This window comes from Leucopleurus acutus, assembly GCF_964270905.1.
Source record: "Leucopleurus acutus genome assembly, chromosome: 9".
In the NCBI taxonomy this organism is placed as follows: domain Eukaryota; kingdom Metazoa; phylum Chordata; class Mammalia; order Artiodactyla; family Delphinidae; genus Leucopleurus; species Leucopleurus acutus.
Window position 1 is genome coordinate 62182405 of NC_139144.1, and position 15653 is coordinate 62198057.

Sequence of the window (15653 nt, forward strand, 5' to 3'; positions counted from 1 at the left end):
ATTCTTCTCCCATATAGTTTATTACAAAGTATTGAGTACAGTTTCCTGTGCTATACAGTAGGTCCTTGTTGTTTATCTATTTTATATACAGTAGTGTGTATATGTTAATCCCAGCCTCCTAATTTATCCCCCCCGAACTTTCCCCTTTGGTAACGCTAAGTTTGTTTTATAAGTCTATGAGTATGTTTCTGTTTTGTAAATAAGCTCACTTGTATCATTTTATTAGATTCCACATATAAGTGGTATCATATGATATTTATCATTGCCTGCCTCATACAACTGATTTTCTTTCTTTTCTCTATTTTATTTTTTTCTTCCAAGCGTCACAAGAATTACAGTAACAAATCTGTTATATAACTTTTTTCCTGATGTTAGTCTGTAAAGTAGGATGGACTGCCTGGTAAGGATGACAGTGTGTCAGAGGCTGGAGGGCAGAGCTCCCTGCACTGATCCCACCTCTGCCTCCCGCTTGTTTTATGACCTTGAGAAAGCCACTTCATCATTCTCATTTCATGTTCCTCATTTGCTAAATGAGGAAGGTGAACTAAATGATCTAGAAAACCTATTCCAGGTTTAAAAAAAATATACGGTGTCAGGCTATCCAAGAGTAAAGCAGATTTTTAAAAAATATTGTGTGAAACTGGGACAAATGTGATGTTGGCGGGGCCATGTTGGACGCGGCTAAAGGTTCGTGTCAACATAATAAAAATGTTTTGTGCCTTGTCTCTTGGCCAAGGCCTCCTGACAGTCTGCTTTAGTGGCTCGTGAAACAAATCCCTAAGACCAAGGTAGTTATAGTTGTTCCACTGAAGCGTGACAAATGGCCTCTCACTTTGAATGCGTTTATGAGAAAGGAAAACCTTCCATGACAACAGCAGTGGAACTTAGTTACAGGCTCCAGGTCTGGGGGCAAGAATGGAGATAGTCACTGGCTGTGGCCAAGCGAGAGAAGACAAGAGCCTGAGCTCACCTGGGAAGAACCAGGACCGGGTGATATAACAGTGACAACAGCACAATGACAACATTAGTGGGGCTTCAGGAGAACTTGCTATTTGCCAGGCACAGTCCCAAGAACTTTATATATATTATCTCATTTAATTGACACAATAGCCCTAAGAGATCGGTTCTGAGGTCGGTGCATTTATTTTTCTGTTTTATAAAGATAAGTTTTGAGAGGCTCTTAAAAGAAGTTGAGTAACATGCTTCTCGTTATTCAGCCAATAGTTGTCAAGAGGTAAGATATGAACCCTGAGAGTTTGTTCATTTATTTAACACGTGCTGTTTGAATGTCTGTTATGTCAGGCACCCTTCTAAGGGCCGATGAGACCTAAGTGAACGAGGCAAAATTTCTGCTTGTATGGAGTTTGGCTAATAGTGGGATGAGCCCAGTAATAACAAGCCAACGAATCAATAAATAATTTCAGATGGTAATAATAAGTGGCTGTGAAGGAGAGTGAGTGGGGTTGCGGGAAGGCTGCTTTACACAGGATTGGCAGGGGTGGCCCATGGGAGGTGACATTTGAGCTGAGCCCTGCATGACAGAGCAAGTCAGCCATGCAAAGCTCTATTGGAGGAGGGTTCTTACATGGAGGGTCCACAGGAGCCAAGGCCAGGGGCTCAGAAGAACTTGGCTTGTTCTAGGAAGAGAGAGAAGGCCAGTATGGCTGGATGATACATGAAAAGGGGGGCAGTGCCTGCAATGGAGTGAGGAGAAGGGCAGGGACCAGAGGACACAGGGCCTTGGAGGCCACAGTATAATGTTTGTATTTTATTCCAAGTGCAGATGGGAGACATTGGAGGATTTTAAGCAAGGGAGCATTGTGATCTCCCGTCTCTGTGGATGGCTTTCTTCACCTCTATGTGACGTTGCCAACAAGAAGCAACCAGAAAGGGATAAGGTGTTTATGTGCAGGGAAGCCTAAATGAAAGTTTATAGGTTAGGAGCCAACATTTCAGATGAATCAAAATTCTAGGTTTTTCACAGAGCAAGACTGAAATGAACAGGGAGAGACCATCTAATCCAAACTTCTGACTTTAGGTAAGAAGACCTTAGGAAATCCAAGTTGAGCATCTGAGCTGTGTTTGAAAACCTGCATTAAGGAGACTATTTATTTTGGGGGGAACTTCCCTGACTATGTAGAAAGCTGCACTCTAGGTTCTGAATATTCTTGACAACTTCTTGGTCTGGGGGTTGTACTTACCTTATAGAGTAAATCTCATCCAAAATAAGAAGACAGCTTTGGGTAGATGACATCTCAGGGATTCATACTTCCATGCAGTCTGGTGTGTGTGTGTGTGTGTGTGTGCGCGCACACGCACGCATGCATATTAATTTGAAAAATATTTTTGAAGGTGTCATCAATATTTTAACATTCAGGACCTGGTTTTTCTGGTGAGATGGTATTGTATGGATGGTTCTAGAATTTTGTTGTAAACTCGGCAACATGATTTATTTTATTTGAATGTTATTATAAACAAACACTCATCTTAACCCATTAAAATTGGTCTGTGTCACATATAAGATGAAATTAATTGCTCCTTTAGGTTAAAAGCTCACTCTTACATTGTCTACTTTGACAAAAGAATTAAGAGCTTCACTGTTATTTAGCAAACTAGGTTTGAATAACAGCATAAACCATTATTAGTACACTGTATTTGTGTGTGTACCTATGTGGCTGGTTATCCGTAGGTAGGTTCCTGACGATGCAAGCCTAAGAATCCAGATGCATTTGTATGAAACTATCTTAGGAGGTGTTTCGTTGCCTCTGTGATAGGATGGGCCCCAGAAAGCAAGTACGAATTGTGAAAGAACTTAATTTAAGCTACATAACTGTAATTGAGTAGGATTTGGGGAAGTTCGCCACTCCTGAGTTACTTTTTATTTACACTAAGTATATTTGTTTCTCAGGAGGGGAAAAATTCTCAAACTATCTTACTGCATGAGATTAGAAAATCACTGTTCCTTTGCATGAGAGTAGTATGTGACAGTAGCACAAGGACAAAGGCAGCATAAGGATGGGTGTGGGATGCCATAGACGTGCAGGATGACAAAAACAGAGTTTCCTTATCAAAAAGCACTGAATTAGAGAACTCTTAAAGCTTCCCCAGCTTAACATTCTATGAGTCGGGGAAAAGGATTTTTCCCTCTGGCTGCTTAAGCTAGAGTATGTTTTACCAAGACCTTAGCTGTGAACTCAGGAGGACTCTAATAACTCCGTCAAAATTATAAGTTCAGCTGTCAGCACTGGGATTGTTGAGTTGACTGAACAAGCAGATTTTCTCCATCGTCTGCTTTCTGGATTGATGAATAACAATTTCGTCCTCTCCATTTTGTTGTAACTCTTTCACTCTGACACTGATTGCTGAGAGGTTTTCTGGAAATTTCCTAAGTCACAAACTGGAGTAAATTCAAGGATATAATGCGATTCCAATTGAATCATCAGTGTCTCAGCTGTCAGACCTAGGAGTTCAGTTGGTTGAGTTGTACAACTTCAACAGATTTAATATTACGTACTTGCCACTTTGTGTCTTGCCCTCGAGTCTTGATAAATGGGCTAAAGGTCTGACTGGAATCTGTGAGATAAATTATATGTTTATTATGCCAAGTTAACTAAATACTGTTTGAAAGGATTACTGGAGGGTACAATCAAGTTAATTGCTTTAAAAATCTTTTTTGATTTACTGGGCTCTATGAAAATGGTTAAGCAATTGATTCTGTCATGGTAAGTGACATGAAGAAAGTGTTGTTGGATCCACAAGGGTTGCCGTATACACTTCCCCCCTCATGCCTGGAACTGTCCCGTAAATGAGCTGAGAGGCCCCCAGGACCAGAAAGCAAGTACTGCTGACAGACAGTTGTTCCTCCAGAGAAGACACAAGTTGACAGTTTGATGTTCAAGCTGACGGATTGCTTTCTTTCTTTTTATTCTAGATGCTGAAGAATACCAGCCTCCAATATGGAAATCCTACTGTGAGTACCTAAAATCATAATCTCCTCGGAAGTCTTTAGTCGGCCTGCCTTTTGAACAACTTTTGCTGTTGATTTAGTGCACACAAACTCTCGCATCACAGCACTGCAAACCCAAATCTCTCTTTCTCTGCTAAGGAAAGATATTGGTCAGAGAGAACTGGAAGAGCCCTGTCCCCTGGCCAGGACCTCGGAGAGCCAGCTGCCTGTGACCCGCTTAGGGAAATGCTTAGGGAAAAAAAGATGGACATTCTGACTCTCTACCTTTCTTTGGGACTTTCCTTGTCTTCCTTCCTTCCTTCTTTCCATCCTTCCTTCCTCTTTTTTATTCACAGTTGGTCAGCAAGGGTAAGTATGTTGACTTCCATGAATTATGTTCCTGGCTGTTCATCTTAAAGCTGTAATATCAAATGACATTTACCACAGAAAAATTAACAGATAGCAATGGATAATGTTTGGTCTCTAAGGGTGACTCCTTAGAAACAGAGATCATTATCTGATCATCGATCATCAATCCGTCTCCCCTCATGAAGGCAGGCACTTGTCATCACCTCAAGCTGGTTTTCTGTTTCCTTAGTATCATCCGCCTGACTAAGTAATTCTCTAGTGACAGAGGGGAGGAGTGTGGTGTGGGGAGCCCACTGTGCTGAGAGCCAGGGGAACAGGCTCATTCAGGCTCTGCTTCTAGACAGCAATAATAAGAATAATTATTTCTATCATTATTGACGTTGCCCTTGTTTCTACCGCCTGTTGAGACCTGGAGTGTGCCAGCCACCACGCTAACTCTGTGCCTCAAGTCACAAATCGCACCACAGCCCTAAGCGACCAGTACCACCCTTATCCCTGTTTCACGTACAAAGAAACCACAGCTCAGAGGGGTTCAGTAACTTGGCAGAGGTTTTATGAGAAACCTTGGAGTGGCATTCAGAGTGGAGCCCAGAAGCAAGCCAGACTGACAGGCTGCAATTTGCCAATCTTTTTTTCTTTCTATTTAAAATTGTATACATAAGTATATAGATAAGTATATACATACACACAGACACACATATGCATATACCTGTGTATGTACGTATTTGTTACAAAAGCAATACAAAGCTACATAAAAGACGAACATTAGAGAAATACATAAAGCTGGGAGCAAAAATTTCCCATAGGCCACATACCAGCTCTCACCCCATATTCCACTCCTCTTTTCCAGTCACTGACCCTGTCAATTTTGGAAAGCATATCTTTCCAAGTGTTTAAAATACACATGCCTAATAGTTTGTTGTTGTTCCCTTTTGTAAAAATGGGTTTATGCGGTGTCCTTCAACTTGCTTGTTTCACTTCGCAAATACCTTGTTTTTATCTTCCTATTTCAGCATATAGAGAGGCGCCTCATTCTTTATTACATGAGTCTGTTCTTCCATCTGTGAAATAAAGGGGTGGTGCTGGGTCTCTAAGGGCCCTTCCAGTCTAATGTTATGCATTCTGATCTTCTGTTTTAAAAGGCAATGCTAATGACTAAGTAATTGGATGTTTTTGTTTGTTTGTTTCCTAATGGAGTGTGAAGCGCTCTGACAGTAAATCAACGAAATATCTGTAGTGAGGGTATTGGGGGTCCCGTGACTCACTGTTCCTTGCACACTGCCTTACACACAGCCTTGCATAGGTTAACTACGCAATAAATATTTGTTGAGTGAATGCCACCGCAGAGAGCTTTACTGAAGCGAGAAGACGGCACTGGCTCAAATTCATTTCACTTTTTGCTAAGAGACCTTGGGCCACCCAGTGTATCCCTTAAAAGCACTTTTATGTCCTAAGGAAACCAGAAAAGGTGTTGTTAATTACATGTTCCAATATCAATTTCACCAGAGTATATTGGTTTTAAGTTTGATTTTTTGATCTAAGCAAGTTGTGTGTGTGCGTGTGCTTAATTTGCTCTAGGATCATAACACTTTAGATGCGGAAGGGATAGTTGAGTCCATTTAATACAAACCTAATGACATATATGAAGTTCCTCTTTATTATACTCAACTAATAGTCATCCAGGCTGTATTTGAGAGTCTCTAGTGATGCAGAACTCTACAACTGAAGGGAGTATGCCAACAGCAGGGCCGTCCACGGCATCAAAAAACAGGTTGATCGAAGATCCACAGGGTACTACTGAGAAAGCACTCTCTTTTGGTTGTCCTGAGTCCATTAATTCTTTGAGTTAGGGTGTTGGACTACTATAAACTCATCTAACAATATCATTACCAAGCTCATGCTACTCCCTCTTATTCCCAAGTTTATCATCTACTCATTTGGTCTTTCAGCAGACATACATTATAAGCATTAGGATAAGCTTTAGGAATCAACAGCAGCTAAAATGTGGCCCATACTTTCCTCCAATTTACAGTCGAGAAAGGGAGACAGATGTAACCAATTAACATGCAGATGGACTGAAGCAACAATATGCTGCTCCTCTACCTCCTGGGATTAGAGAAGTCTTTATAAAAGAGGTTGAATTTGCATGTGGGTCTTGAAGGATAAATAAGGAGAAGAAATCTGAGGGCCTTGAAGAACTTCATGAGATACATGTTAATATCCAAGTATGTTAAAACAATAGTATTTTCCTTATCTGAAAATCCAACAAACCTATCAGAATATGAAATTTGTTTGTTTTTAAATAACCTGTTAGTAAACCTATTCTGAACCTCAGGAATCACCAAGTTGTTTCTCTTTGAAATACTCACAGACCATCCTTTCAGAGATTAATTTTACTCGTTGATGTCAAACTCATTAACATACCATCTATGGAACCCATACTTGCCCATCACACACTTAATTTTCTAGCTCTGGCGTTTATTCGGTACTTGGAAATTTCTCATACATTTACCAGATGCAGTTCATTTTTGCCATATTATAAGACTTGGTTTGAAAACTGATGGTTTACAATGATTATAGGAGTATATAGGTATGTCTTTGCTTTCATCCATCACCTATTGTTGGCTGTTAATATTGACTTATTTGATATCAGATTCTTATTATGAAGACTTAGTCCCAATTATAACGTTATTCCTAAAAGAAAATTAGTCTGCCTCATAATGATCCACTTTAAGAAGCTGCTTTTAAATTTTAATGCTAATTGCAATGCTCTTAGGTGCAAGTAACAGAATATTCCTCTCAAGCGCATTGATTGACATAAGCAAAAAGTCTAGAGGCACTGGCTTCAGGCATGACTTGGTCCAGCAACTCAAATGACATTACTAGAACCCAATGTGTACCTCTTGCTTTCTTGGCTCTACTTTCCTAGGTTTGTCTCCACTGTTAGTAGGCTTTTCTCTTGTAACCCCCAGAGAGCTACCAATAGCACCAGGGCTACCACATCCACATTTAAGAGCAACAGGCAGAAGGACAGTCTACTGCAAGCAGAAGTCTTAGAATTGAGTCTCAGCCCTATTTGACATGGGTTCCCAACCCTGACTCCATCACTGTGGTCAGAGAGTTGAGATATACTTACTGCCCTAAACCCATCAGGGCTCACCACTGGAACTCAGGAGGGATTACACAGGAGTGACTGGAAACTTTGGAGTACTGTTAAAATGGGTAAGATGGAAATGGATGCCCAGAAGGCAACCAACGAATGTCTGATTTAGAAATTTAGAAGAATAAGGGACCTTAGAAATCAACTCTCTAAATACTTTCTGTAAAGTAGATTGCTTATTAATTTATTCATTCATTCATTCAACAAATGTATATTAAGTCTTTGCCTTAGGCCAGGCAGTGTGCTTTGAGCTGTGGGACCGCAAGGATGGATAAGACTCCATCTTGACTCAAAGAACAGTGATGCCACGTGAAGTCCCTTAAGTTCCTGCCTTTCCTGCTCCCCTTTCTTTCTTACAAGCTAATGCTATCACTTCCTGAGCTGATTATTTGGTAAGAGTAATCTTGTCCCAAAGTATCATATATCTACATCTAGTCCTTAATACTCACGACCAAACCCCAAAACACTGGTGAAATCACTGAGAAGTATTTGGTTTCAATTCTTAAAAAAAAGCCATTTTCAAGTTTACTTTAAAAATAAAGTAAAGCCACATTCTAAACTTTAAGCCAGAACTATGAACTAAGCAGATGAGTTTAAAAGCCAACCACCATGGGTACACTCTGAAAGATTTTATTGTTTAACAGGCCAAGTGCCAATTAAGCAGCAGATGCTGTGGCCAACATCTCTCCCCAGAGACTCTCCTGGGCAGCAGGTCAGGCAGTCACAGCTTGTGCCTGTTTTTCTAAGGAGGAGTTTAGAACCTCAGAATTCTGATCCATAGGCCCCCTGCATCAGAGTCACCTGGGGAGAATAGTTATAATAACTATTATTAATAAATATTATTTATTAATAAATATTATTATTAATAACCTCAGCCCGACGCCAGATTTCTGAATCGGAAGAGTGGGGGCATCTGCAATTTCTCACACCCCACAGGTGCTTCTTATACACACTTAGGCCTGAGACCCCCTGGTTCAAGTCTACACAGCCTCATCCTCAGGCTTTCACTGTGCCATGGGACAAGAGGAGAACTCCCTCCCCAGTAAGACTGGACATTCTGTTAGCAAGACAAGGCCTGCACACAGCTGCCTGGAAGTGGGGCTCAGCCTAGAGGCCATTGAAAGCCCCTGCTATTTCTTACTCACACCGGTGAGTTTTTTCCCATGAAAACTGGGAAGACATGGGCAGTGAGCGGGGTGGTGCTGGGTCAGTGTCATAGCCAAGTGGCCAGGTTCGGCTCCTGGATCCACATGCCCTCTTAAGTGGTAAGTGGCTGTTAGAGGACATCCCTGCAGGGTCTCTTAGTAGCTGACGGGTTTGGACTGGGCTTAGCATCACCCAGGCCAGGGCTTTCACTCGGCCTCCATGGGGTTGTGTTACCAGAGGATGAGCCGAGTTTTCTTACTGAAGAAAAAAATAAAACACTCTCTCAGTGAGCTCTTGATTTCTCAATCTGCTTCAGGTTTCCTGGGGAGCAGGGGATCCCCTTCTCTTACCTCCACGTTCCCTAGTGACCATCCCCACCCCATCCCCCTGCCTAACAGCTTATTTCAGAATAAGAATTCTCTCTTGTGCTGCAAGGACCCAGGGCTGGGGAGTGCCTGGGACAGATTTGGGGCATTGCTGCAGAAGCACAGTCCATCATCTCGCCCCTTAGCGCACAGAGTCACCCAAGCAGTGACATGTGTTATTGCATTTTGCTTGTGATGTGGGTTTGTTGAACAAAGAAAATTCAAGAAACGACATTTTCAAGATTATGTGACATGTTTCAGTTCTATTAAATGGGCCTCATGGATGTTTGTTTCGTTATAGCCAACCTTGAAAATGAGGGACTGGGGCTGAAGCTGAGATAGAGTCTAGGGCCCCATCTTCTTCTGTGGCTGCCATGGCCATTGGTTGTCATCTCATTATCTTTATAGAGACATATTATTCAGATGGCAAACAGGCTTTGTCAATTTCTATCGCTTGGAACAGCGCTGAGCAGATTTTGTAGATCCTGAGACCTGCTCACTGAAAAATAATGATTGATTAATGATGTGTGCTGCCCAGAGACCAGCAAGGAGAGGTGGCACCCCTGGCTTGAGGGTTTTTCAGGGACCCCCCCCCACCAAAGTTTCCATTTGTAAGACTGGTGAATGACCATGTATCTCTCTACTCAGAGGATACAGCTAAGGGCTTTAGCCTGTTGACACAGGAGAGGAACTGTCCCTTACATTCCTTCTCCTGTAACCTCTGTGATTGTTAATGGCGTCTCAATCTTTCAAGCATTCAAGGCCCTTTCCTCCATTCAATTTGTAATCCAGCCCTGGCCACCCCCCTCTGCAATCAACTCACCTCCTCTTAGTGTTGTCCTAACTCGTACTTTCAGGATCTCCTTTACATACAACTAAAATACAATTCTTTTTGCTTCCCTGCCTCCAAGGATCCCCCTCCGATCCTTCCTTCAGTGAAGCAAAGGGCAGTGGCCCCCACTCCTGACTGTGTGTTGGAATCTCCCAAAGACCTTTAAAAAGAACATATTTCGGGGCCCCTTGCCAGGCTGGCAGAGTGAGCATCGCCAGAGACGATGGTGTCTGAGAATCTGTATTTTATAATTATATAATTTATATTTTAGCTCTTCGAAGATTCTAATGCAAGCAGCCCCACTTGGGACCTCTCCACCATCTGCTTTAGGGGCCACTGGTGAGGCTGAAAAATATAGACCTTTGCACCTGGAAATCAGGCCTTAAATCTTGATTTCATCATGTCTGCGTGACCTCGAGCTCCTTCACAGCTTGACGTCTCCACTACTTTGTCACTGAGGTGGAGAATAACAGTTACCTTGGAGGTTTGTTGGGAGGAGTAAATGAGGAAATGTAGATAAGGTGTCTGGCACACAGTAGGTCTCCAGAAAATGAGAACTTCTATTTTTCTGAACAGTCTTATCCTTATTGTCATTATTCTGAAACAGACCAGATCATGTCACCTCCCTGCTCAAAACACGTCACTGCCCCCCCGTTGCTGACAGAAGAACGTCCATGCTTCCTACCATGACCTTCAAGGTTCAGTCCCACATGGCCTCCTCCCACATCAGCCCACCCTGGGGCAGCAGCACACTGGACTCTCACTGACCAATCAGCACGTCATTCCCTTTTACTGCTGGGGCTCCTTCCTCTATCTGTACCCTCCTCTCTTTTCTCTACCTATGGAAACCCTGCTAACTCTTCAAGAAGAGCTCCATGCTTCTCCCCTCAGGAAGCCATCCTGACCACCTGAGTAAAAAGAACTGCTTCCTCCTCTGCCCTTAATTAAAGCACTTGCCCTTCCTGGTTTTGTTTCTCCACATGTATCTCCGTCACTGGATCAGTGTCCTTGAAGGAATGGCTTGTGACCCATGAGTCAATGCATACAAATATGCATTAAGCATCTACTATGTGCCAAGCACTGTTCTAGGCACTGAGCGTCCCACCATGGACAGAACAAAGTCCCTGCCCCCAAAGAGCCTACACATTAGTCAAGGGAGACAGCACACAAAATAAACAAATACAGCATGTTAATGGTGATGAGTACTGTGAAGAAACATGAAATGGTGTAAAGGTAGTGGAGTGATGGGATGGAATTTTATACCAAGTCGGGCAAGTCAGGGAAGACCTGAATGAAGGGGGAGGAGTGCCATCTAAACATCTTGGGAAAGTGCAATCCAGGTGGTGGGCACAGCAAGTGCAAAGGCCCTGAGGCATAGAAAAATAAACCTGGGCTTTGGAATCGAAAGGATACATTTTAGGTGGATGGTCTGGAGCAAATATTTCACTTCTGGGCACTTATTTTCTCATATAAAATATGAGAATGGTAATGATACGTTCTGTCCTCGGAGCTCTTGTGAAGGTTCAATAAGACATTGTTCCTGCCACATAACAGGTACTCGATATGCTGGTTCCCTTCTCTTCTCTCTTCCCCTCCATCCTCACAGCCTCCACATAATGCTGACTGTGGTATCTGTTCTACGGCAGATGTTCAAATATTTGCCGATATGAATTGCAAAGGTGCGCTTAGCTTAAAATGCTTCTCATAACAGCTGTACTTCCTTTGCCGCCTTCGAGGGAAGCATTAAAAACGGTGTTCACAAAACTGTTCCAGCCATGCCCCCCACATATAACTGCTGGCTTCCGAGGGCATTGACAATGGGAAGAAAAGAGAGGATAGGATTCTCTGGATGTGGGTTCTGCAATTGCTCTAAAGCTCTGTGATTCTAGGAGATGCCCCCTTTGGTTCCCTTTACACTCATTAACAGCAAAACCCTGCTGAAAAGCAGTTAGTTGGTGTTGGAGCTCATTCGAGAGGAATAAAGGATTCCATGCAGACTCTGTCGTGATTTAAGGAGAGCATGGGCTCTAGTGGGAGAGTCAGTGGAATGTCCAAAACCATTTCTCTATTTTTAGCCAGTTCTTCCTCGTGTTTCCTCCTGCACAAGGAGCCTTCTCTGACCTGTCTCTGATACACGGCTACAGTTGTCCTTAAGTGACACAGGCATCATCATTAGTGTGGGCAACCTAAGCTTAGAAATGCGACACGTTAAAACATCCATATGAGGGTTAGATGGTTTCTTCTCTGTTAGGAAGCTGAGTCATCTACCCTTAATTAGGTAAGAAAATAACCATGTTGAGCTGAAGGCATTGGGGAGCCATAGGTACAAAATATATCCCATCATTTCCACCTCTGTTTCCATGTGACCATCTGCCCTTCAATTAAAATTTCTTTTTTTAATTTTTAGACCTAAGAATAAGCCAGAAGTTTTTGCTTCTCTTATTACATTTTCTAGAAGACTTTATGTGATCTAGTTTTTAACTTTTCATAGATATATTCTATGATATGATTCATAGGTTTATTTGACATTAATTATTCCCTCTTCAAGATTCTGAAGATAATATCAAGGAGGTTTATTTTCAACCTCTATTTCCATGGAAGTAGAATCCCAAGGTACCTGCATAGAGTAGCTTTTCCTCTAAGAGAAGTAATCAAACTAGCTGAGCAGCAGAAAATCACTCATTATAGTCTGAAAAATTACAAATAATATTCTGATAAATTACATTTTTGTATACAGTTACCTGCTTTCCTCCATGGCCAAGCCTGAAAGCCTGTCTTTAAAACAGGATATAAGAGAGTTACTATTATTTAAGATACTAAAGGGCCCAAGCAAAAGGAATGACAGTGGGTGGGAAATAGTCAAGTAGATGAGTATCCGTGGTGATGGACAGGGCAAAAATGGAACTTGTGAAAAGAGAAATGAGTTGGGGCTTCATTCACTCACAGAATCAGCTGTGTCTCTGTCCATAACTGTAACATTTCAGAGAATGCCACTCCTCTTCTAATGCCAGTCTTTCCCTGGTATGTCAAGAAACATCAGCATTTAGATTCAGGAATCCTATTACATGATCTTACTACCTAGGTACTCACAAGTACAATTTCATCTTTAAAATTGTCGAAAGAATTTTAGTCCTATCTAGTCTTCCAAGAAAGCCATAACATGAACAATGCCAGTAACAATTATGACACTAAATTGTCCTTATAAGAATTTTAAAAAATCAATTTTGCCCATTTATATTCATTGTGACTAATTTCCATTTAAATGATCTGCCTTTATTTAGTCTAAAAATGTGTCTGTATCTCCTTTGTTTCTTGGTTGAGAAATTTGCAGTTCTTGAAAGGTGGTTAGGTGGAACTGTTTGAAGACATGTTGGTATGTGCTAATGCTCTTTAATTATAATTCTCTCTTTTTATATTTGGCAGTATATCAGTTACAGCAAGAGGCCCCTCGTCCCAAGAGGATCATTTGCCCTGGGGAGGTCAGTACTCAGCTATTTCCAATACACCTCGTTAAATATGATGAATGGTCAGCATTTTGTTCACATTGGAGGACCTTCAGATTTCCTGGGAGTTGATTTCGTTTAATGTTTGTTAAAGTGTCACCAAATTTAACATCTCAATAATCTATATTTTAAAATCAGGTATTATTTGAAAAATACTAACTTGGAATCAGAAGTCTTACATTTTTCACTACTACAGAGGCAAATTAAGCATCCTTTGTAAACTCTCCAAAATGTGTGTTCTGGTTGTTTTCTTTGTTCCTGCAGTTTTGATACTTTTATCACTTTTTTATTATGAAATGCTTCCAAAAGAGAAAATGCAGAGAATGATAAATATCTGGGTACTCTCAACACCCATATTTAGCAAACCTTTACATTTTGTCATATTAAAAAAAAAATCCCTACGAGAAAAGTGACTGGGTTTTTATTCTTGGAGATAAGCTTAAAAATATATTGACTCATAAAAATGCTTACCAGGCACAGAACTTTCCCTAGCCCTCCTTTACTCATCAGTTCTCTTATCATCTGGGATGCCAGCGAGATTTGAAAGACAGGACTAAGGCTCTGTTTTCTATTTTTATGCTGACTAGGTGCTTTAACAGCCAGACCAATATCCTTCAAACAAAGGTCCATGGGTCCTTGACTATTTTTGTTATTATGACTTCAATTAAATACAGAATAGCAGATTTCTTTTAAAGTGTCACATCTGCCTTATCAGAGGGAAAGGCTCTAATTCCAACAATCTTGAGATTTTTCCTTGGACATCAGTACTTTCTGGCAGACTGACTGGATCTGGTTTTGAATCTGTCTCAAAGACTTAGCTACATATGTACCCACACCCAGAGCCAACTTACCACTGTTTAATAAGTGTTTCTGTGTGAAATTTTACTTCCGTTGAAGGGCACTGAAGTTCATCAAATAATCTGAATTTTAATAGAGTGGACATTCTCATCCCAGAAATATAGCCTGAGAAGAGAAAATATTTGATCTGTAAGGAAAAATCCAGGATGAGGTCAAATCTTTATTTGGTGGTACGATTTTGTTCCATCACTAACCCTGCTGACTTGTCTTTTGGTTATTAAATAATATCCAAGTAAGAGAAATATAGGATAAATACAGAATTTTTAATGAGATGCTTTAATTAGGGTATTTTGGGTGAGAAATAAGAAACAAGTTGTTAAAAATTCTTTCAGTCCTACTTTACGTTTAGTATTTTGCCATCAGGAAAAATATAACCATGTGTAGGGAGTTAGAGGAGTTTAAATGTCTCCATGAAAAGAATGTTTGTAAAATTAAAATACACCTAAAGTCTCTTCCTAGGGGTATTAATAAAAAGTCTACTGGTAAGGTTGGGCACTAGAACTTGAAACCCAAGGGGATATAGTAAATATTCATTTGTTCATTTATTTTATATATATATAATATATAGCTAGAGAGAGAGACTGCTCTGTTCTGACTTAGATCTAGGTGTTGGGAATACAGCAAAGAACTTGGCTATTGGTGCTTTGAGTTTCATATTAATTGTATGTAATTAAAGATATATTTAAGATGTTATCTATGGGTGGGTGTAAAAGAGAGAGAGAGAGAGAAAGAAACAGAAAGAAAGAGAGCGAGAGAGAGAGAGAGTCCGAGCACCTCTTTGTTTCTCAAAACCCTTGGAACCATGTCCGTTGTCCTCTAAGCCAGGTGGAATGTTAGCAGTGGAGATGGGTAGATTCAGATTAGCTTCATGAAGCCTCTTCACAGGGTTCCTCTGAAACTCTTCAGACATCCTATGGGCTGAGGGTCCACAGCCTATCTCTTTAATGTCACACTTGCATCAGAAGGAAGTGCCCCAGAGGCCTTAGCAAAGCAGAGCTGTGAGCCGCAAGCCACCACCATCTGCTATGACTGAAGGATATGGCGTGTGTACAGCTTTTTTCATCCTTCTTTCTAGTCTTTTAAACCAAGCTTTTCACATTTTGACCTTTATCAATCTGATTCATTAATAAGTTATGCCTGGTGGATGCTGGATTCCTAGGTAACTTGCCTCTAGCAATTCCATATCTCATTTCTACCAGGAAACCTAACACAAAATGGACATTCATCAACTCCATTTCCTCAGCAGGCAGCATGGGGCCATCCAGCCAGGCAGATGTCAGGTGATAAAGGGCCGAGTGTGCTGGAGGAACAGGTGCTGCCGAGGCGAGCGCCAGCCAGGGTAGCTTCAGGGCCCTTTGTCCTCCTGTGCAAATAATTCCTGCCCACACTGCTCGGCCTCCCAGCACTTGGCCTCCTTCTAGTGAAGGAGTGGTTGCTGGTGAAACCACTCCTGCTGCAGAGGGTGTTTTAGCAA

At 41.4% G+C, this 15653-nt stretch overlaps 1 protein-coding gene across 1 annotated transcript in view; it reads left to right on the forward strand.

Annotated features, from left to right (window-relative positions):
- Window positions 1-15653, forward strand: part of CHN2 (chimerin 2) — a 334928-nt gene that overhangs the window by 159147 nt on the left and 160128 nt on the right. Inside the window, exons 2-3 of the mRNA XM_082846270.1 lie at window positions 3932-3970; window positions 13242-13297. Coding sequence (XP_082702396.1) covers window positions 3932-3970; window positions 13242-13297 — 95 coding nt within the window. The remainder of the gene's footprint in view (window positions 1-3931; window positions 3971-13241; window positions 13298-15653) is intronic.